Raw genomic sequence first — 24497 nt, 5'->3', positions numbered from 1 at the left:
AGATGATTCTTAGTTTTGATTGTAATTAGGGTCAAATAAGCCCAAATAGCAAATAGAAATAAAAAAGGCATGTAAACAAACCTTAAGAGGTTGGGTCACAAATAAAATCTTGTTGAGACCCACAAAAAGCCGGCCCTGATTGTTCTGTGGGTAATTATGTGTTATTCCTGTTCCATTGCTATTTGTTGAACACAAGTATTGACTCTCTGTCAAGTGTCAACCAATTGGTACTTTGCTACAGCTGGTACCCACACCAAAGGACAAACGACTTTTGACGCCGACTGTCAATCAAGGAAAAGTGTTGACGTCACTTTAATTCTTGTACCAGTGGCTGTTAAGGTGACAGAAGAGGAGGAGCTAGAGCCATTCTTGGGAGAATTTTCTAACCACACAGGCTCCGTTCATGGCCTGCAAATCCACGAGGGGCTCTTGTACACGTGCTCAGCAGACCAGACGGCGCGGGCTTACAGTTTGGCGGTATTATAGGACGCAGTATTGATGCTTCGACACTCATCCAAACTAGATTTTTATGATGTTATTCCATTCTGTCCACCCACAGAACTGGGAATGCCAAGCAGTGTTTGAGGGACACACAAGCAAAGTCAACTGTCTGCTGGTCCCCCCTATTCCCAGCAAGCCAGCACGACTGTACACAGGGTCCAGTGATGAGACGATTCGCTGCTACAGTTTAAAGGTACAAAACAACCTCCACAGTCGTCCCTCACCACATTGCGCTTCAAATATTCTGGATTCACTACGTCACATATTTCTTTAAGCGTCTTCTACATCAGGGGTGTCCAAACTTTTTGACTGAGGGGCCGCTTTGGGCTTAAAAAATGTCTGTGTGTGAGTGTGTGTGCATATGTATGTATATATGTGTGTGTATGTGTATTTACATACATACACAGCCTCTACATACAGTACAGGCCAAAAGTTTGGACACATCTCCTCATTCAATGCGTTATCTTTATTTTCATGACTATTTACATTGTAGATTGTCACTGAAGGCATCAAAACTATGAATGAACACATGTGGAGTTATGTACTTAACAAAAAAAGGTGAAATAACCGAAAACATGTTTTATACAGTGGCGGGCCATGCGTTTCCCCACCTAGGCCTTCAGTAAAGTGTCCGACTCCGATGATTACCTCTCAAAATATCATCATTTATGTCACCACATGACCATTGCTGGAGAAACACTATACAGGAACACTACTGGCCATTGTACAAAACGGGTTATTTTCTGGCGCTTTTAAAAATCAATAAACTCTGCACAAAAAATCATCGGCCGCCCCCTCCCCTCCCTGAAGGATTTACACAACTCCCGTTGCCTCAACAGAGCAAATAACATTACTAAGGACAGCACACACCCTGGCTTCCACCTGTTCGACCTACTACCATCGGGCAGGTGCATCAGAGCCAGATCAAACAGGCTCAGAGACAGCTTCTTTCCCACAGCTGTCACCATCCTGAACTCAAACTTATGATAAATTATTCACCCCTTTACAATATTCTACCCCAATACCCTACTGTGTAATATTACCGTACCCTTCGAGTGCAATACGTTCGACACTGATTGTCATTACCATTACTTTACTACTCTAGTACTCTTGTGTTGTTCTGTAAATTGTACAGTTTTTTGTATATAGTAAAGTCCTTAATCTCGTTATATGCAAATATAATGACAATAAAGTCCATTCTATTCTATTCTATTCTACTCTGTTCTATAAACCCGCATCAGCAATTAAAACATATCTTATGTGGTACTGTCAAAATTAAAATTGCAAAAAACATTTTAAACGTGAAAAAAATAAAGAAATAAAATATCTGAACTCACATTTCATCGACAGCTGAGCAGCTTCCGGGGTTGGCCGAGATGGTCTCACAAGATGTAGTTTCTCTTTAAATATCCTTCTTGAAAATGGCCTTGCAAATATATGTGTTGTCTTGTCTAATCATAAAAGATGCAGACGAGGTGTGTTGGCTGACTTCTTAAAGTTTACTCCACTCCGGCATGTCTACGTTCAACAACCTAAACGGGGCTACTGCGCATGCTCTTTACTACTGTGGCATGCTGGGTAATGGAGTTCTTATGTTACCTGGCTCATAACATCACTATATATCTACCTTAGGCCATCTAGAAGGCCTTACTGACAACGCGTGATCTGATTGGCTATTGCAACTGTCTGTCACTGTATGTCCCCGTTCGTTTGCAGCGCACGGACACCCGCATTGCTGAATCTGAAGGCCTGTGGCAGATTTGGTACAGCATGGCAACATAAGCTAGCTGAATTCTGATTGGATAAAAACTCTATAACCTAAAAACAACAACCCTGGAAGGAGCATAATATGACATGAAGAGAATATGAATACTTTTAGATAGAGATGTCCGATAATATCGGAGTGCCGATATTATCAGCCGATAAATGCTTTAAAATGTAATATCGGAAAATATCGGTATCGGTTTCAAAAATTAAAATGTATGACTTTTTAAAACGCCGCTGTGTACACGGACGTAGGGAGAAGTACAGAGCAGAGCGGCAATAAACCTTAAAGGCACTGCCTTTGCGTGCCAGCCCAATCACATAATATCTACGGCTTTTCACACACACAAGTCAACAGCCGTACAGGTCACACTGAGGGTGGCCGTATAAACAACTTTAACACTGTTACAAATATGCGCCACATTGTGAACCCACACCAAACAAGAATGACAAACACATTTCAGGAGAACATCCGCACCGTAACACAACATAAACACAACAGAACAAATACCCAGAACCCCTTGCAGCACTAACTCTTCCGGGGCGCTACAATATACACCCCCCGCTACCCCCCGCACCCCCTCAACCTCCTCATGCATTTCCCAAATTCCAAGCTGCTGTTTTGAGGCATGCTAAAAAAAATAATGCACTTTGTGACTTCAATAATAAATATGGCAGTGCCATGTTGGCATTTTTTTTCCATAACTTGAGTTGATTTATTTTGGAAAACCTTGTTACATTGTGTAATGCATCCAGCGGGGCATCACAACAAAATTAGGCATAATAATGTGTTAATTCCACAACCGTATATATCGGTATTGGTTGATATTGGAATCTGTAATTAAGAGTTGGACAATATCAGATATCGGCAAAAAAGCCACTATCAGACATCTCTACTTTTAGATATTTAGGGAAAGTAAATACAAAATTACTTTTATCTTTAATTATGATTATGATATCTGGTTATGTTAGGCCAGCAGAGAAGGTCTTGCTGGCCCTGACGGCACATCACTGGTTTTATATTCTAGTTTATTCAAAATAGCCACCCTTTGAACACCTGTGAAGTGAAAACCATTTCAGGAGACTAACTCTTGAAGCTCATCGAGAGAATGCCAAGAGTGTGCAAAGCAGTAATCGGAGCAAAGGCTGGCTATTTTGAAGAAACTAGAATATAAAACATGATTTCAGTTATTTCACCTTTATTTTTTTTAAGTACATAACTCCACATGTGTTCATTGATAGTTTTGATGCCTCCAGTGACAAAAAAATACATGTGTGTTCATGTCTGTCATAATGATTGTGAATTACAGGCAAAATTCCAAAAAAGTGCAGTTCCTTTTTCAACCACTAATAGTAACATAAGTCTGTGGTGTCTTTGTTGTACGTTTTTGCTTTTACAAATGTAACTGTGAGCAAATAGCAAACATATCCTTTGCTAATTAGACTGCTCCCAGCTCTCAGCAGCTGTTTGAGCAGTGCTGAACTCTGTTGATGCACTTCATCTTTGACATCAACAACAAAGTTCCACATTACATTGGTGCGCGTTTGACGTGAGCGATGTGGAATGACAACGCGATACACGCAATGCTAAAAATACATAGCACACTCAGGGCCCTAATTGTGTCAAAAACATTTAGAAAGTCGTAAATATTTGTTTATGCTCTATGACAGAGCTGGGCAAATATTTTGACCCGGGAGCCACATTGAGAGAAAAAATGTGTCTGGGGGGGCCAATGTGTATGTGTGTATGAATGATATATACACATTTAGCTGTAAAAATCTGCTGTACAGTATGTGTGTTTTGGTCCCTTTTTTCCCAGGGACACTAATACCAAAAGTCACAATGTCCATAAAAGTTATGACAGACCACCTCAAAAAACCAGAATGGAATTTTAAGGGTTTTTTTTACTGAAAGGGACACCAAAAATGAACATTAACACAAAGAAAGTGGGATTTACAATACTAACTATGAACAATAAAACACTGAATATTAACAACATATGAACGTCGCTCCTCTTTTACTTTTCAGACAAGCTCCACCATAGACATTAGGGGTGTGGGAAAAAATCGATTCTCACGTTGTGCGATTCAGAATCGATTCTCATTTTTTAAAAATCTATATATTTTAATTTTTTATTATTTAAAAAAAAAATGGTTTTGTTTGTTTTAATTAATCAATCCAACAAAACAATACACAGCAATACCATAACAATGCAATCCAATTCCAAAACCAAACCTGACCCAGCAACACTCAGAACTGCAATAAACAGAGCAATTGAGAGAAGACACAAACACGACACAGAACAAACCAAAAGTAGTGAAACAAAAATTTATATTATCAACAACAGTATCAATATTAGTTACATTTTCAACATAGCAGTGATTAAAAATCCCTCATTGACATTATCATTAGACATTTATAAGAAAAAAGAACAATAGTGTCACAGTGGCTTACACTTGCATCACATCTCATAAGCTTGACAACACACTGTGTCCAATATTTTCACAAAGATAAAATAAGTCATATTTTTGGTTCATTTAATAGTTAAAACAAATTTACATTATTGCATTCAGTTGATAAAACATTGTCCTTTTACAATTATAAAAGCTTTTTACAAAAATCTACTACTCTGCTTGCATGTCAGCAGACTGGGGTAGATCCTGTTAAAATCCTATGTATTGAATGAATAGAGAATCCTTTTGAATCGGGAAAAAATCGTTTTTGAATCGTGAATCGTGTTGAATTGAAAAAAAAAATCGATTTTGAATCGAATCGTGACCCCAAGAATCGATATTGAATCGAATCGTGGGACACCCAAAGATTCACAGCCCTAATAGACATCTTTTACAATCAAGCAAAACACAACAAAAATGTAATGTAACAAACAGCAAACTATGAATGCAAAGTGTAATAAACACCTACAATATGATATATTATCACTTTTATGCAGAAATTTGTTGTAAAATTTTGCTTACACGTCCGTTTTTAAAACACCCGTTTCGGGCTGGCTGCTCTGCAATCAATAGCCACCCACTCTGCTTTGTCCTGGTCTGAGCTGCTAAGACATAGATGACCGTAATAACTCCTATAACACTCAAAAGCGCAGATTTCAACCATTGAAATACTTTCTATAGTTCAAGACTTACGGTCATTTAAAAACAGCACTGAACATCATAATGGCGGCGACAGTTTTGATGTTAAAGGTCTAAAAAAAACTATGTAGACGGATTGAAAATCTTAAAGGGGAACATTATCACCAGACCTATGTAGGCGTCAATATATACCTTGATGTTGCAGAAAAAAAAAAAAGACCATATATTTTTTTTAACCGATTTCCAATCTCTAAATGGGTGAATTTTGGCGAATTAAACGCCTTTCGATTATTCGCTCTCGGAGCGATGACGTCACAACGTGACGTCACATCGGGAAGCAATCCGCCATTTTCTCAAACACTGAGTCAAATCAGCTCTGTTATTTTCCGTTTTTTTCGACTGTTTTCCGTACCTTGGAGACATCCTGCCTCGTCGGTGTGTTGTCGGAGGGTGTAACAACACGAACAGGGACGGATTCAAGTTGCACCAGTGGCCCAAAGATGCGAAAGTGGCAAGAAATTGGACGTTTGTTCCGCACACTTTACCGACGAAAGCTATGCTACGACTGAGATGGCAAGAATGTGTGGATATCCTGCGACACTCAAAGCAGATGCATTTCCAACGATAAAGTCAAAGAAATCTGCCGCCAGACCCCCATTGAATCTGCCGGAGTGTGTGAGCAATTCAGGGACAAAGGACCTCGGTAGCACGGCAAGCAATGGCGGCAGTTTGTTCCCGCAGACGAGCGAGCTAAACCCCCTGGATGTCTTGGCTCACACCGTCCCTTATGCCACCGAAGATGATCAAGAGAAGAATATCGACCCGAGCTTCCCTGGCCTGCCGACATCAACTCCAAAACTGGACAGATCAGCTTTCAGGAAAAGAGCGCGGATGAGGGTATGTCTACAGAATATATTAATTGATGAAAATTGGGCTGTCTGCACTCTCAAAGTGCATGTTGTTGCCAAATGTATTTCATATGCTGTAAACTTAGTTCATAGTTGTTAGTTTCCTTTAATACCAAACAAACACATACCAATTGTTGGTTAGAAGGCGATCGCCGAATTCGTCCTCGCTTTCTCCCGTGTCGCTGGCTGTTGTTGTTTTCGTCGGTTTCGCTTGCATACGGTTCAAACCGATATGGCTCAATAGCTTCAGTTTCTTCTTCAATTTCGTTTTCGCTACCTGCCTCCACACTACAACCATCCGTTTCAATACATGCGTAATCTGTTGAATCGCTTAAGCCGCTGAAATCCGAGTCTGAATCCGAGCTAATGTCGCTATAGCTTGCTGTTCTATGCGCCATGTTTGTTTGTATTGGCATCACTATGTGACGTCACAGGAAAATGGACGGGTGTTTATAACGATGGTTAAAATCAGGCACTTTGAAGCTTTTTTTAGGGATATTGCGTGATGGGTAAAATTTTGAAAAAAACTTCTAAAAATAAAATAAGCCACTGGGAACTGATTTTTAATGGTTTTAACCCTTCTGAAATTGTGATAATGTTCCCCTTTAATGGGCCGCATGTGGCCCACGTGCCGTATTTTGCCCAGGTCTGCTCTATGATATTCGATTTATTTAAAATTCAAAAATGTATACTTCGCCAACATTTGTTCACAACGTCAGGCCTGGAACCAATTAGTGTCAATAAATGGGGGACGACTGCATTCCAAATATACTTTGTCTTGGGATCTTCACTATTTTTCTTTGCCACCAGTCTAAGAAATGCCTGGAAACCATTAAGCTTGCCGACCGAGTGCTGTGTTTGCACACTGCCTGGAAAATTTTGTTTGCTGGCCTCGCGAATGGATCAGTGGCCAGCTTTAATTTAAAGGTAACATACATCCTCACAATACTCTCCTTCATTATTATTATTTTTTATTAACATTGACGTCAAACTCCCTGGATTTAGACTCTGAAAGCGCTGAATGTGTTCGAGTGCCATGGCCCCCGAGGGGTCAGCTGCCTGGGCACGTCACAGGAGGGCGCCCGCCGGGTGCTGCTGGTGGGTTCCTATGACAGTACCATCAGCGTACGGGACGCTAAGAGCGGTTTGCTGCTACGCTCGCTGGAAGGCCACACCAAGACGGTTCTCTGTATGAAGGTGAGGAGACAGACGCTTGAACATGATATACTGTAAATATGGAATCTGGGCCTGATGGTTAACCTCTGATTTTATTTCAAAAATAATTTCCTTGTAAGAATGAATGCTAAAATAAATGACTTGTTTCAGGGTCAATCTGTAATCATCATGAAATCTTTACAGCCAAGATGAACATGTTAAAGGCCTACTGAAAGCCACTACTACCGACCACGCAGTCTGATAGTTTATATATCAATGATGAAATCTTAACATTGCAACACATGTCAATATGGCCGGGTTAGCTTACTAAAGTGCAATTTTAGATTTTGCGCGAAATATCCTGCTGAAAACGTCTCGGTATGATGACGCCTGCGTGTGACGTCACGGATTGTAGAGGACATTTTGGGACAGCATGGTGGCCAGCTATTAAGTCGTCTGTTTTCATCGCAAAATTCCACAGTATTCTGGACATCTGTGTTGGTGAATGTTTTGCAATTTGTTCAATGAACAATGGAGACGGCAAAGAAGAAAGCTGTAGGTGGGAAGCGGTGTGTTGCGGGCGGGTGCAGCAACACAAAAACAGCCGGTGTTTCATTGTTTACATTCCCGAAAGATGACAGTCAAGCTTTACCATTGGCCTGTGGAGAACTGGGACAACAGAGACTCTTACCAGGAGGACTTTGAGTTGGATGCGCAGACGCGGTACCGTGAGTACGCATGCAGCTGCGGCTTCCAAACATTTGATCGCTTGCCCGTACGTGCGTGCCGCTATGTGCATGTCACGTACGTAACTTTGGGGACTTTGGGGAAATATATGTGCTGTATGAACTTTGGGGAGGTGAACAGTACTTTGGGCTGTGGGATTGAGTGTGTTGTGCAGGTGTTTGAGTTGTATTGGCGGGTTATATGGACGGGAGGGGGGGGGGTGTTTGTTATGCGGGATTAATTTGTGGCATATTAAATATAAGCCTGGTTGTGTTGTGGCTAATAGAGTGTATATATGTCTTGTGTTTATTTACTGTTTTAGTCATTCCCAGCTGAATATCAGGTCCCACCCGCCTCTCACAGCATCTTCCCTATCTGAATCGCTCCCACTGCCCTCTAGTCCTTCACTCTCACTTTCCTCATCCACAAATCTTTCATTCTCGCTCAAATTAATGGGGAAATCGTCGCTTTCTCGGTCCGAATCGCTCTCGCTGCTGGTGGCCATGATTGTAAACAATGTGCAGATGTGAGGAGCTCCACAACCTGTGACGTCACGCTACTCGTCTGCTACTTCCGGTACAGGCAAGGTTTTTTTATCAGCGACCAAAAGTTGCGAACTTTATCGTCGATGTTCTCTACTAAATCTTTTCAGCAAAAATATGGCAATATCGCGAAATGATCAAGTATGACACATAGAATGGACCTGCTATCCCCGTTTAAATAAGAAAATCGCATTTCAGTAGGCTTTTAAACTGCACATATATAATTAGTGTAATATATAATTATAATACAACTATTATTTTAGTAGGTTTAGGTGCTCGGTAGGAATACGATTTGTAATTTGGGTCTTTACTTGTCCTTGGGCCCTGCCAGGTGGTGAACGACCTGGTGTTCAGCGGATCCAGTGACACGTCCGTTCACGCACACAACATACATGTAAGTGTCAACGCTGTATCGGCCATTGCATTACACCACATCTACTTTAGAAAAGGGATTCAAATGGCCCCATTCCTACACTGCAAAAAGTGAAATCTAAGTAAGATTAAATATTTCAAATAAGGGTGATATTTGCTTGTTTTCTGTCTGATAAGATAATTCTTCTCACTAAGCAGATTTTATGTTAGTGTTTTACTTGTTTTAAGGGTTTTGGTCCTAAATGATCTCAGTAAGATATTACAGCTTGTAGCTGAGATTTGATGACCTATATTGAGTAAAACATGCTTGAAACTAGAATCATCTCACAAGTATAAAACTACTTTTTTAAAGTAATAATTTCTTACTTCAAGCATGAAAAAACAAATCATGATGCCGAGCGCATATCATTATGTCAAGATAATGGCACTAGCATTTACTTCATTTAAGAATAGTTTCCAACATATTGAGCAAAAATGTCTTTTTTTTCTACCAAGAAAAGTGCACTTGTTATTAGTAAGAATATACTTATTTTAAGGTATTTTTGGGTTTATTGAGGTTAGCTCATTTTACTTGTTTTGGAAAGTCTTGACCAGTCGAATTTTCTTGTTCTATTGGCAGATAATTTTGCTTAGTTCAAATAAAATACCCCTCATTTTTGTATTTTTTTTTTTCTTGTTTTTGAACACTGACTTTTTGCAGTGTACTAGGTATGATACGATACCACAATATATTCACACTGCAAAAACTGAAATCGAAGCAAGATTAAATATCTCAAATAAGGGTTATATTTGCTTATTTTCTGTCTGATAAGATCATTCTTCTCACTAAGCAGATTTTATGTTAGAGTGTTTTACTTGTTTTAAGGGTTTTGGTCCTAAATGATCTCAGTAAGATATTACAGCTTGTTGCTGAGATTTGATGACCTATATTGAGTAAAACATGCTTCAAACTTGAATATCAACTGATGCAAAGCTGTGTCATCAACACTCACAAGTATAAAACTGCTTTTTTAAAGTAATCATTTCTTACTTCAAGCATGAAAAAAAAAATCATGATGCCGAGCGCATATCATTATGTCAAGATAATGGCACTAGCATTTACTTATTTAAGAATATTTTTCAACATATTAAACAAAAAGGTCTCTACCAAGAAAAGTGCACTTGTTATTAGTGAGAATATACTTATTTTAAGGTATTTTTGGGTTCATTGAGGTTAGCTAAATTTACTTGTTTTGGAAAGTCTTGACCAGCCGAATTTTCTTGTTTTATTGGCAGATAATTTTGCTTAGTTCAAATAAAATACCCCTCATTTTTGTATTTTTTTTTCTTGTTTTTGAACACTGACTTTTTGCAGTGTCGGTGGGTTTCGCATGAGTGGAAGAGGGGGTTCAAGGGTTTTATTTGTCACATGCAGAGTACACCACAGTGAAATGCTTTTTTCCATGCTCTCCAGATATTGCGTACAGTGGTCATCCAAACACTAGTTGCTGAACTAATACACTAAATACAAAAAATACAACAATTTGAATAGCTCTGATGTACATTAATTACAAGACAATAAGTTGCACAATAAGTCCCAGTAGTTATGGTAGAAGTATCAGTACAAGTAAAAGTACAGTAGTCACATACAGTACCAGTGCAATATCAAATAGTATAACAGTATATACAGTATAGGAAGTAATAAATATTAAGGTGTCTACAGTTCTTTTGGCAGTTGAGTAGTGACAGTAGTATGAACAGAGGTAATGGAACACTGGTGGGGGGTAAATCATTTTGCAATAAAAATGATGGAAAACCTGCTCAGTGGCCTTGTGGTTAGAATGTCCGCCCTGAGATCGGTAGGTCGTGAGTTCAAACCCCGGCCGAGTCATACCAAAGACTATAACAATGGGACCCATTACCTTCCTGCTTGGCACTCAGCATCAAGGGTTGGAATTGGGGGTTAAATCACCAAATGATTCCCGGGCGCAGCCACCGCTGCTGCTCACTGCTCCCCTGTGGGGATGCGTCAAATGCAGAGGATAATTTCACCGCACCTAGTGTGTGTGTGTGACAATCATTGGCGCTTTAACTTTAAAGCGCCTCTCGACATAGCAACTGACGGTGTGGTCAAAGTTGGAATTGCCACAAAACATTTTGAAATAAAGTGGATAGCGCACCCTCCAATTTGTCACGTTTAATGTGTCAGGTAAACCACGACAAACGGGGCCAAATGAATCCCCTTCCTACTCTATTTGATGAATTTATTTTATCCTCTTAACATATTTTAGATTAAAAGAGCTATTTCCAGCGTTTCCTCAGCAGAAGCCCTTTGCGTCGGAGGCTCTGACGTGCCGCGGCTGCTGCGGCTCTGGCTCATGGGTTCCTCGGCAAGAGGACCGCCTGGTCACTCGCTGCGTGCCCTGGGTCAGGGTCACTGCGGTCGTGGCCCCTCATCATGCAGCCCCGGCGCACCTGGCTACTTAAAATAGTGTTGTATCAACTGGTTCTTCCGTGCTCAGCCACATATGTTTTTACATGACTTTTATTATGAAAAGGGGGGTTTAGCCTGGTGGCGGGGTGAGTCGGGGGTGTTGACTGTTTCAACTTGCGAGTATGCAATGAGAGCGGGAGGTACTAATTTTTTTTTTTTTAAATATTTGTAAATGTAAAGCACTTTGTGCTACATTTTATATGTATGAAAAGTGCTATACAAATACAACATTTCAACACGGAACGACAGGAGGTCCTTCATACCGACAGCCATCAGACTGTATAATGCATATGTTCCTTCTTGACTGTACTTAAATGTAGAATATATATATAATATATTTATATTATTCACATGTGAATAATGCTGTATAATAGACTGTACTTATATTATTCACATGTGAATAATGCTGCAGTGACGTGCGGTGAGGTTGATGGCTGGTGAGGCACTGACTTCATCACAGTCAGATTTACAAACATATGAACCCTAAAGAGTATCTTATTCACCATTTGATTGGCAGCAGTTAACGGGTTATGTTTAAAAGCTCATACCAGCATTCTTCCCTGCTTGGCACTCAGCATCAAGGGTTGGAATTGGGGGTTAAATCACCAAAAATGATTCCCGGGCGCAGGGCCGCTGCTGCCCCACTGCTCCCCTCACCTCCCAGGGAATGGGTCAAATGCAGAGGACACATTTCACCACACCTAGTGTGTGTGACAATCATTGGTACTTTAACTTTACACATACAAACTGTACCACACAAAAAAGCACATTTAATAAAAAAAACGTTATTATGGTCTTACTTTTACTTATAAATGAAGTCCATGCGCAGCTCCTTTTGAACAAAAGCATCGATAACTTGTTTATAGAAGTCTTCCTTATCTTTCTTCAGTTTTAAAAGTCTCTCTGTCTCGATGGAGATGATCCTTTAAGTATTACCTCCTGCTTCGATTGAAAGTCCAGTTTAGAAAACTGTTTTATTTTAGATATGTAATCCTCCATGTTAAAAGTTCAGGCAACAGGAAAAAATAAACGATTGCTGCTAACTGTTGCTGCTTGTTGTCACTTCTTCTGCAGCCGAGTAGTCACATGAATGACCTCTGGGATCACTACCGCCCTCTACCACCAGGAGGCGGGATTACTGCGAGCCTCACCCAGTGCGTCTTTTGCAGCCGTTTTATGATTGCTCAGCACAAGAAATACGTTACACACATACCGTTGTTGACAAAATACACTGTACATTATATACCTCAACTAACTAAACTATGGAAATGTATAATATAATTCATATTCACGGCGTGGCGCAGTGGGAGAATGGCCGTGCGCGACCCGAGGGTCCCTGGTTCAATCCCCACCTAGTACCAACCTCGTCATGTCCGTTGTGTCCTGAGCAAGACACTTCACCCTTGCTCCTGATGGGTGCTGGTTAGCGCCTTGCATGGCAGCTCCCTCCATCAGTGTGTGAATGTGTGTGTGAATGGGTAAATGTGGAAGTAGTGTCAAAGCGCTTTGAGTACCTTGAAGGTAGAAAAGCGCTATACAAGTACAACCCATTTATTTATCATTTATATAGCAATACGGTCTCCCTGCACAGCAGGCCAGCAGTTAGCGGAGTCATTGCGCAATCCATGGTGAGGCTCAACTGGCTGGTGACTCACCGCAAGTCTCTTCTCAGTATTTGAACGGCAAATGTGAAAATTCAGCGATTTTGAATAAAAATAATCTAAAACTGGTGAAGTTAAATGGAAAATAACTTTATAGTATAATCACTGGATGCATATAACAATTTAAAAAAAGTTTTTTTTCTTTTTACATTTTTTTTCTTTCCATGATGGCACGTGAGGCCCCGCCAAGGCATACTTGGTCAACAGCCATCCAGGTCACACTGAGGGTGGCCGTATAAACAACTTTAACACTGTTACAAATATGCGCCACGCTGTGAACCCACACCAAACAAGAATGACAAACACATTTCGGGAGAACATCCGCACCGTAACACAACATAAACACAACAGAACAAATACCCAGAACCCCTTGCAGCACTAACTCTTCCGGGAAGCTACAGTATACGCTGCCCCCAACCCCGCCCACTTCAACCTCCTCATGCTCTCTCGGGGAGAGCATGTCCCAAATTCCAAACTTCTGTTTTGAGGCATGTTAAAAAAAATAATGCACTTTGTGACTTCAATAATAAATATGGCAGTGCCATGTTGGCATTTTTTTCCATAACTTTATATACGACTGTATATATCGGTATTGGTTGATATTGGAATCGGTAATCAAGAGTTGGACAATATCGGGATATCGGCAAAAAAGCCATTATCGGACATCTCTAATAAAGTTATTTCTATTCTATTCTATTCTATTCTAAGTTTGATTGATTTAACCTTTTATTGTGTAGACGGGTGAGTTGGTGCGGATCTACAAGGGTCACAGTCACGCTGTCACAGCCATCGTCATCTTGGGGAAAGTGATGGTGACCGCCTGTCTGGACAAACTGGTCCGGGTTTACGAGCTCCAGGTAGGAGAGGCTTGTCTGTGAAATAGCTGATTTTTAATACGTATCAAGTCATCTGATTGTGGTCCTCTCCAGTCCCACGACCGCTTGCAGGTGTACGGCGGTCACAGTGACATGGTGCTGTGCATGGCTGTCCATAAGAGTGTGGTAAGAGGACATCAGAACATGAGAAAAGTCTTTCACCCTCAGTCCCCATCGTTGTGATTCATCCTGTGTGTGCTGGTGTCAAAACAGATCTACACAGGTTGTTACGATGGAAATGTTCAAGCTGTTAAACTCAACCTGATGAAGAACTACCGCTGCTGGGTAAGAGTGTTTTTTTGTACTTCCTAAATAGTTGCCTCCATTCCAATAGAGGCCCAAGCTTAAATTAATTTGCAAACATGTTGTCCACTTGAATGTGGTGGTGCCACTACTAGGTTTGATATGATACCACAATATATTCACACTGCAAAAACTGAAATCTAAGTAAGATTAAATATCTCAAATAAGGGTGATATTTGCTTATTTTCTGTCTGATAAGATAATTCTTCTCACTAAGCAGATTTTATGTTAAGAGTCTTTTACTTGTTTTAAGGGTTTTGGTCCTAAATGATCTCAGTAAGATATTACAGCTTGTGGCTGAGATTTTATGATCTATATTGAGTAAAACAAGCTGTGTCATCAACACTCACAAGTATAAAATTACTTTTTTAAAGTAATAATCACATGACCGCCTGGCTCTCTCATGTGACCGCCGCTGAAACTCAAAAAAACAACAAGCTTAAGCTTACATGAAGTCAACGTCAAATTTGAGGAAGCACATGGCGGTAAGTAACGTTAGTAGATATTTTGGCTGTCACCGTAGGCTGATGTTAGCTTCCCTGCTATGAATCACTGTCAAATGTACATCGTGTGGGGACATTTATTAACGCACTGCAGCCTCATAGACACGCACAGTCGCACACACACACACACACAGACGCACGCATACATAGAAACACCAATCAGAAGTGCACAGTGTGTTCCCAGGTTTAGTTAATTTAGTCTTTATTTGAAGGGACAATGCACAGAAACATTAAGCTCAAAAACAGATATGTTCTGTCCCAGATTATAGCTAAATAGCTCATTTCCATCTGCAGTCCCTGGCTACCTAAATTAAAGGGATACAAAAATCATGCAATAAAATTATGACAATAAAATCATACACATGTATTAAGAAAAAAGTCATAAAATGCCCTTTCATGGACACATACTTAATATACAATACAACCACACCTCATTTACATCATCACACAAAGACAATACATGCTCTTGTTCACATATGTTGTAAAAACAACCTTGATTTTAACACACACCTCACAATTTACAACAAAAATGCTCTCATGGATAAATATAATACACATTAAGTTGACAAGGTGCCCACCTTAGTGACCGTGTGAGCAGCTTTGATTGCTCCAAAGCCACGTGCAGCCCACACCTATCAGTTTATGGTTTGCGTAAAGACTAACTTGTTATTTTCCTTTGTAATCTCTACCTACTGAGCCTATGGTGCTGTTAAGTTATTGTGGCTCAATTTGCCTTAATTTTTTATGTTAATGTATTATTATTTTATATATATTATTGTTTTAGTTGCTTAAGAGATATTCCTGGCTCTGAATTTTCTCATTGCTATTTTTATGTTTTTGTGCATTATTTGTTGCCGTCATCATTAACGAACAGGTTACTCATCAGTTACTCAATACTTGAGTAGTTTTTTCACAACATACTTTTTACTTTTACTCAAGTAAATATTTGGGTGACTACTCCTTACTTTTACTTGAGGAATACATCTCTAAAGTAACAGTACTCTTACTTGAGTACAATTTCTGGCTACTCTACCCATCTCTGGTGTGTGTCAATCATTGGTACTTTATTAGTGGTGTCCAGATACAACTTTTTTATTTTACATCCGATACGATACCGATGTTGGAGCCTTGAGTGTTGGCCCATACTAATATTAATCCGATATGATATAAGCAGGAATAATACATTTTTTTTTTTGTGTAGTGTGGAACGTTAAAGGTTTGATCAAGTGAAATTAGTCAAACTGAGAATGATGAATGATGCATGTTTACTACTTGATACTTTTTAATGCATGTCTGCCTTAGAGACGTTGTACATGTAAGTTATATGCAACTGTAATTAATTAATACTTCTATTATATTGACAAATATGGTGTTTTAAACTGCAATATTGTTCAATTAAGGACATTTATTACTACTACGAGCTTGTGTGCTTGCTGTTGTGTAGCTGCTAGCTCTTAGTAATAGTACTAGTAGTAGCTTACCATGTTGTTATGCTAATGACTTGACTAAAATACAAATAAATATTAACTTTGTGTGCTTATAGTAGAACATTTATCTGTTAACAAGTTAACACGCTGCAGGACTGCATACATATGAGATTTTAGATGCAAGCTGATATTATCTTATACTTGTTTTTTTGATGATATCAGTATCGGATCCGCACACCCGTATTGATTATATTCTTGTCAAAATTCAGTTGAACTAATAAAGGCCTCATCTGCAACAAATGCCTTACCTTTAAAGAAGAACTCTAGTTCTTTGGGAGTTTTCCTATGAGGGACAAGAATATATGTCCTTTTTTTAATGCATTCTAACTCGTAAAAATAAGAGTATGCTTACAATGGAGCTAATGGGAGTTATGACGTTATTGCGTTTATTCTGCCCATAAAAACCCATTAAACAACCATCCAAAAAGTGGCAACAATACCTTATTTACTTTTCATGACATGAATATTAACATTAAGGGCCTACATTTAGCATCATTGGATGATGAGCTGCTTTTTTTGCCTTTGAGCGTGTGAAATTTAACGCTAGAATGTAAATCGCGCCTCTCACCTTGATAGTAAAATGATGTGGACATAAACTGAGAAGTTGGTCAACTTTGACAGCCAATTTAGACCCGAAGATGGCGAGAAAGACACACGAAAGACGCTAGTTTTCACTCACCTTTTTTTCCCCCAAACCCTTTGCGAGGATTATGATTAATTCTTCACCTAAACGGGATTATAGGAAAATCCTAGCGTTGGCATCAGTAAGTAATGTTTTAATGATGTTTGTTGGCTCTCATGAAATCTGCAGTGCGTAGTAATCAGTGATGTTGTTGAAGCAAACCTTGTGAGGTGCTTTTTGAAATTAATGCGCCGCCGTATGCTTAAACTGATCAAAATATGTACAACCCCCGTTTCCATATGAGTTGGGAAATTGTGTTAGATGTAAATATAAACGGAATACAATGATTTGCAAATAATTTTCAACCCATATTCAGTTGAATATGCTACAAAGACAACATATTTGATGTTCAAACTGATAAACATTTTTTTTTTTGCAAATAATCATTTACTTTAGAATTTGATGCCAGCAACACGTGACAAAGAAGTTGGGAAAGGTGGCCATAAATACTGATAGAGTTGAGGAATGCTCATCAAAAACTTATTTGGAACATCCCACAGGTGAACAGGCAAATTGGGAACAGGTGGGTGCCATGATTGGGTATAAAAGTAGATTCCATGAAATGCTCAGTCATTCACAAACAAGGATGGGGCGAGGGTCACCACTTTGTCAGCAAATGCGTGAGCAAATTGTTGAACAGTTTAAGAAAAACCTTTCTCAACTAGCTATTGCAAGGAATTTAGGGATTTCACCATCTACGGTCCGTAATATCATCAAAGGGTTCAGAGAATCTGGAGAAATCACTGCACGTAAGCAGCTAAGCCCGTGACCTTCGATCACTCAGGCTGTACTGCATCAACAAGCGACATCAGTGTGTTAAGGATATCACCACATGGGCTCAGGAACACTTCAGAAACCCACTGTCAGTAACTACAGTTGGTCGCTACATCTGTAAGTGCAAGTTAAAACTCTCCTATGCAAGGCGAAAACCGTTTATCAACAACACCCAGAAACGCCGTCGGCTTCGCTGGGCCTGAGCTCATCTAAGTTGGACTGATACAAAGTGGAAAAGTGTTCTGTGGTCTGACGAGTCCACATTTCAAATTGTTTTTGGAAACTGTGGACGTCGTGTCCTCCGGACCAAAGAGGAAAAGAACCATCTGGATTGTTATAGGCGTAAAGTGTAAAAGCCAGCATGTGTGATGGTATGGGGGTGTATTAGTGCCCAAGACATGGGTAACTTACACATCTGTGAAGGCGCCATTAATGCTGAAAGGTACATACATGTTTTGGAGCAACATATGTTGCCATCCAAGCAACGTTACCATGGACGCCCCTGCTTATTTCAGCAAGACAATGCCAAGCCACGTGTTACATCAACATGGCTTCATGGTAAAAGAGTGCGGGTACTAGACTGGCCTGCCTGTAGTCTAGACCTGTCTCCCATTGAAAATGTGTGGCCCATTATGAAGCCTAAAATACCACAACGGAGACCCCCGGACTGTTGAACAACTTAAGCTGTACATCAAGCAAGAATGGGAAAGAATTCCACCTGAGAAGCTTAAAAAATGTGTCTCCTCAGTTCCCAAACGTTTACTGAGTGTTGTTAAAAGGAAAGGCCATGTAACACAGTGGTGAACATGCCCTTTCTCAACTACTTTGGCACGTGTTGCAGCCATGAAATTCTAAGTTAGTTATTTGCAAAAAAAAAGTTTGAGTTTGAACATCAAATATGTTGTCTTTGTAGTGCATTCAATTGAATATGGGTTGAAAAGGATTTGCAAATAATTGTATTCCGTTTATATTTACATCTAACACAATTTCCCAACTCCTATGGAAACGGGGTTTGTAAATATTACACGTTATTATGAATGTGCTTGATCAACCAGGCTCAGATGGGTGTTGTACAGCAAGCAGTGCGCACGGAGTACACAAAGGGCCTATATGTTCCTGCAAACTGCAGATATGAGCAAAAAATCTAACTATGCACTGGAATAGATCCCTATACTTGATCAAAAAAAGATTTGTTGAGTGATAAAGGATCATTCGTCGGTGGAGTTCCCAAACATATCAAACTATTGTGTGATCCAGACGTCAATCTACACGACAAAACAGATGAAAACTTGAAAAGCATGGAGCTCTACAACTTTTTTGTATGTGGCTGGGTCAAGAAAATTGGCATCAAGACTCTGCTACCTTCTACTGGAGTGCGTGGTACTTTCGTCGTCTTTTTTTCATAAAATATTGCACCCCGCCGACATTTTTGAAGAAGAAACTTTTATTTTTTCCGCGATTCAAACGGTTCGCACAGCCGAAAATAACGCAAGCATAGTTTTTCTTCGAGAAGGGCTAAATGGTGCAGAGTACCTTGTGGCCGGACGTGACGTAATTTTGAATTCAAGCAATTGACCGACTCCCATTGCCTCAGCCGTAAGCTAACTTTTACTCTCATTTATTTACTACCGTAGTTAGAATGCATAAAAAAGGAAACAAACGTGTGCATGTCTTGCTGGTGAATGGTAGGAAAAAATCCATAAAACGTACAGTTCCCCTTTAATAAAAACCTGGTGCTCTCAGCAGCGCCTCTTTTTGAGCAAATGCAGTAGTTGTCTGAACATGTCAAATGGGATTTTCTGTAAATGTAGAAATTTAAGTCAATAAACCCACACTTAAGTGTTGGCAATCCTGCATGTAAGAGTTGAGTTTATTTGGAACATGCAAGCATACAACATGATACATCACAATTTCCAGTTTCTCTATTCAACATGTTCGAAAAGGAGTAGGAAGAAGCAGAGCTTATTTAATCCTACCCCTTTTCTTTTACATAACAGTTGCTAAAACTTTTGTTCACTTCCTGTTCTCAATTTATTCACAATATACTCCACAAGTAATCACAATAAAAATAAATAAATAATAATTGGTGAAGTAAGTAAAATTTCATATGGTGAGATGAGTAAGATTATTTTGAGAATGAATGAATGAATGAAATAAATTTAGAAAGTTTATCCAATCCAATCCACTTTATTTATATAGCACATTTAAACAACAAAATGTTTCCAAAGTGCTGCACAACAATATTAAACACAATTAAAAACAATATAAAATAAAAATGATTAAAAACAATTTTAAAGGGTAAAACCAATTAAAACAGTTAATAGAAATCAAAATTTTAAAACACAGAGGACCACACAACTCACTTAGTGTTAAAAGCCAAAGAATAAAAGTGGGTCTCAAGACGAGACCTAAAACACTCCACTGTGGGAGCAGTTGGAACATGGAGGGGCAGAGTGTTCCAGAGCTTAGGGCCGACCACAGAGAAGGCCCTGTCTCCCCTGGTTCTAAGTCTAGTCTTGGGCACCACGAGCTGGAGCTGGCTCTCGGACCTCAGAGCACGCGCAGGATTGTAAGTTTGGATGAGGTCCGAGATATAATGAGGTGCCAGTCCATGTAAAGCTTTAAAAACAAACAGCAAGGTTTTAAAATCAATTCTAAAATGAACAGGGAGCCAGTGCAAACTCCTCAAGAATTGGGGTTATATGCTGGCGTCTCCTGGCCCCTGTTAAAAGTCGTGCTGCCGCGTTCTGGACTAACTGCAACCGGGAGAGAGTTTTTTGGCTAATGCCAGCATAAAGTGCATTGCAGTAGTCCAGGCCACTTGAAATAAAAGCATGCACGACTTGTTCAAAAAGGTTAAAAGATAAAAACGGTTTTACCTTTGCTAAAAGACGAAGATGATAAAAACACGATTTTAAAACGCCATTGACTTGTTTGTCAAGTTTAAAATCGCTGTCTATAGTGACGCCAAGGCTGGTGACTTTGGGACGCACATAATTTTGAAATGGTCCCAAGTCAGTGAGGGCCGGACCAAAAACTAAAATTTCCGTTTTTCCCTCATTCATTATTAAAAAATTCTGGGCTAACCAAGCCTTGACGTCGCATAGACAGTTGAGAAGGGGTTGTCAGGGGGCCGTGGCCTTTTGAAATAGGCATATAAATTTGGCAGTCGTCTGCATAACAGTGATAAGACACTCCATGCCTCTTAAAAATCTCTCCAAGAGGGAGGAGATATAGAGCGAACAGGATGGGGCCTAGAATAGATCCCTGGGGGACACCACAGTAAAGCGGAGCAGAAGAAGAAGTGGCGTCCCCCAGCCTGACAGAGAAGGACCTTTCTGACAGGTAGGATCTGAACCACTCTAATGCAGTCCCCCTGACACCCACACAGTCTCTCAGGCGATCTAAAGGAATTGTGCGGTCGACTATGTCAAAGGCAGCTGTAAGATCTAAAAGCACTAAAATGGCAGAGCTGCCAGAATCAGACATTAAAAGCAAATCATTAAAAACCTTTAAAAGTGCAGATTCAGTACTGTGCAAAGCTTTGTATCCAGATCCAATTATTATCATGGTTCTTCTTCTTTGTACTTTGTAAACACTTTAAGTTTGAAGAGTTTCTTGAAGTGGATCATATTAGTACATTGTTTGATTTATTTGCTTAATCCGTTCCATCATTTAATTCCACATACTGATATACTGAAGGTCTTAAGTGTTGTACGTGCATACAAATGTTTTAAATTACATTTTTCTCTAAGATTATATTTCTCCTTTTTTTTGAGAAGAATTGTTGTATATTATTGGGTTGCAGGTTATAGTTTGCTTTGTGTATAATTTTAGCTGTTTGCAAATTCACTATGTCGTGGAATTTCAATATCTTTGATTCAATAAATAAAGGGTTTGTATGTTCTCTATATCCAACATTATGTATTATTCTAACTAGGGATGTCCCGATCCAGGTTTTTGCACTTCCGATACTGACCGATACTGCCCTATCCGAGCATGTATTAAAGTTTAAAGTTATTTAGCCTACTTAGTTGTCAGAATCATGTTGAAAAGGGTTTTAGTACTCTTGATAACAACTAGCCAGCTGAATTAGGGGAGTTTGAATAATACACAATGGTTGGTAACAAGAAACTGACCTGTTTATTCAAGGATAAACGCAAAATAGACAAAATTATACATGACAAACAGAAATGCCATCATTGAAACTAGGGCTGGGCGATATGGCCTTTTTTTAATATTGCGATATTTTGAGGCCATATTGTGATACACGATATATATCTCGATATTTTGCCTTAGCCTTGAATGAACACTTGATGCATATAATCACAGCAGTATGATGATTCTATGTGTTTTGATTGATTGATTGAGACTTTTATTGGTAGGTTGCACAGTGAAGTACATATTCCGTACAATTGACCACTAAATGGTAACACCCGAATAAGTTTTTCAACTTGTTTAAGTCGGGGTCCACTTAAATTGTTTCATGATACAGATATATACTATCAGATGTATACTATCATCATAATACAGTCATCACACAAGATAATCACATTGAATTATTTACATTATTTATAATCCAGGGTGTGGAGGGGGCGCCGGATGTAAGTGTCAAAAAGACAGCCAAAAGAGTTTGATATGAGAATAAATGTAAAGTTAAAATATAGGGTAGAAATGCACCCATTTGCAGGAAATGTAGTCTTGATTTTCAAAATTTTCTTTCAAGGCTTGCATGTCTACATTAAAACATTCTTCTTCATACTGCATTAATATATGCTACTTTCAAACTTTCATGCAGAGAAGGAAATCACAACTAAAAAAATCACTAATTTTTTCATACGGTGTTGATCTGGAAATTTTTGCCTCGGCATTTTGATGGTGTGGACGTGTGGCACCGAACGGAGATAAGCGTCTCGACAGAGGTTATAATATTTGAACAATGATGACGAAAACTGTTTTATCTGTCGTGTCCGTGTGTCGAAAATTGTTATGCGCTTATTTTTTTATTTGATTTTGTGCGTGGCATATAATTGCTCTGCGCAGTGGACGCTTGAGCAGTTTGCAATTGCACAGGCGCGCACCTTAGAGAGAACGTTGGTCACACGGCTGCGCTAGCATCACAGCTAACGTTACCCATGCTGCTACCTCTCTGCTCGGGGAGGACGTATACGTATGTGACGTATGATGTGACAGTATGTGACGTGTGTAAGAAGGTGCGCTCGCTGTCTGTGAGAGAGAGACACAGGAACGAGTGAGAAGAGCCTGTCGTGTAATGCCAGCAGCTAAAAGCAACTGCGTGAGAATCCACAGACCTGTGGATGTGTTGAAGGTGTGCTGGAAAATGCGGAAGGGAAATTAGGGAGCAGCAGAAAAGTGGAATGTATTATTTAAATCGGTGCTTTGGAAAACACGGACCGGAGTTTTTTTTTAAACTGGATCTGGATCGGCATTTTCCCATGCCTTGCCGATACGCAATTTTTGGCAAATATCGGCAGCCGATCCAATCCAAATATCGGATCGGGACATCCCTAACATGGTCACTTTAAACCAGACTTGTATTTCTCAAATAAACATTTGTATTTATTTTTCCCCTTCTTCGCAGTGGCAAAATTGCTCCCTGATTTTCGGCATGTCAGAACATCTGGTCCAGCACCTCATGGGAGACCACTCCAACCCCAACCTGCGGACTTTCAAATGTCGCTGGAAGGTCTGCAGCGCCTTTTTCTCCACGCCGCAGGCGATAAAACAGGTAATACAACCATCCTAATTGATCATAATGATCAACATGTTGTCACTCCTATTATACTTTGTGCGTTTTGTTTATCTCTTCAGGATCTTCCTGAGCACATGCGAAGTCACGTCAATGCAGAAAGTAAGGTGGACACATGAGGAGTGAAGGACTGAAGCAGCAGTATTTTTAAAATACCTCATTTCCTGTTATAATACTTAAGTTAACACTTCAATCCTACAATAATAAACACATCTCTTGACCTAGTAATGTACACTGGCGGGTCGGGCTGCCAAGAATAATTCAAATAATCAATACAGGGAAACATCCGTTCTGTGACGCATTTTATTTGTTTAAAATCAGAGTAGGTTCAAAGACCAAATGGTCCTGAGGGTTTTTAAAAGTGTATTCATGTAAGTGATGCGTATTAGTGTGCAATTAACATATACATAGACAACTGCTTGTCTTTTCAGAAATAAGAGACAGTAAAAGTAAATGTTGATGGCATATTAATTAATTCACCAGGAAAATGTTTTTTTCTCATCATATCACCTTTTACTGCAAAACTCCAAACATTAAAATAATAGGTCTGAGGTCTGAAGTCCACTTTCTTTCTGACTTGATGCATGGAGATGATTAGGAATACATGGTCAGCTGAAGCCACTAGAGAAAAATAGAAATACATTATCAGAATATAAACATTTGTATATATATATACAGTACAAAAGTTTGGACACACCTTCTCATTCAATGTGTTTTCTTTATTTTCATGACTATTTAAGAAAAGTGTCAAGAATATAATAGCAATGAAAAATAGGTTATTAAAGCATTATACATTTATAAGAATATATTGTGCCCCACCTCCCAGGGGGTGGAACAAGGGAATGGGTCAAATGCAGAGAGTAAATTCACCACACCTAGTGTGTGTGTGTGTGTGACTACCAGGGGTA

General features: G+C 39.5%; 2 protein-coding genes across 2 annotated transcripts in view; one reads left to right on the top strand and one right to left on the bottom strand.

Annotated features, from left to right (window-relative positions):
- The window catches only part of LOC133623907 (zinc finger protein 106-like), a 62384-nt gene extending 38261 nt beyond the window's left edge, over positions 1-24123 (top strand). Inside the window, exons 12-21 of the mRNA XM_061987388.2 lie at positions 329-477; positions 560-694; positions 7077-7193; positions 7272-7463; positions 9021-9083; positions 13933-14052; positions 14125-14196; positions 14284-14355; positions 23422-23568; positions 23652-24123. Of these exons, the coding sequence (XP_061843372.2) occupies positions 329-477; positions 560-694; positions 7077-7193; positions 7272-7463; positions 9021-9083; positions 13933-14052; positions 14125-14196; positions 14284-14355; positions 23422-23568; positions 23652-23708 (1124 nt within the window). The 3' untranslated portion in view covers positions 23709-24123. The remainder of the gene's footprint in view (positions 1-328; positions 478-559; positions 695-7076; positions 7194-7271; positions 7464-9020; positions 9084-13932; positions 14053-14124; positions 14197-14283; positions 14356-23421; positions 23569-23651) is intronic.
- LOC133623909 (calpain-3-like) overlaps positions 24072-24497 on the bottom strand; it is a 77684-nt gene continuing 77258 nt past the window's right edge. Inside the window, exon 23 of the mRNA XM_072916257.1 lies at positions 24072-24210. Coding sequence (XP_072772358.1) covers positions 24184-24210 — 27 coding nt within the window. The 3' untranslated portion in view covers positions 24072-24183. The remainder of the gene's footprint in view (positions 24211-24497) is intronic.

This window comes from Nerophis lumbriciformis, linkage group LG26 (genome assembly GCF_033978685.3).
Source record: "Nerophis lumbriciformis linkage group LG26, RoL_Nlum_v2.1, whole genome shotgun sequence".
Taxonomy (NCBI): domain Eukaryota; kingdom Metazoa; phylum Chordata; class Actinopteri; order Syngnathiformes; family Syngnathidae; genus Nerophis; species Nerophis lumbriciformis.
The sequence above is the reverse complement of the archived record's forward strand: the minus strand, read 5'-3'. Positions and strand labels throughout refer to the sequence as shown.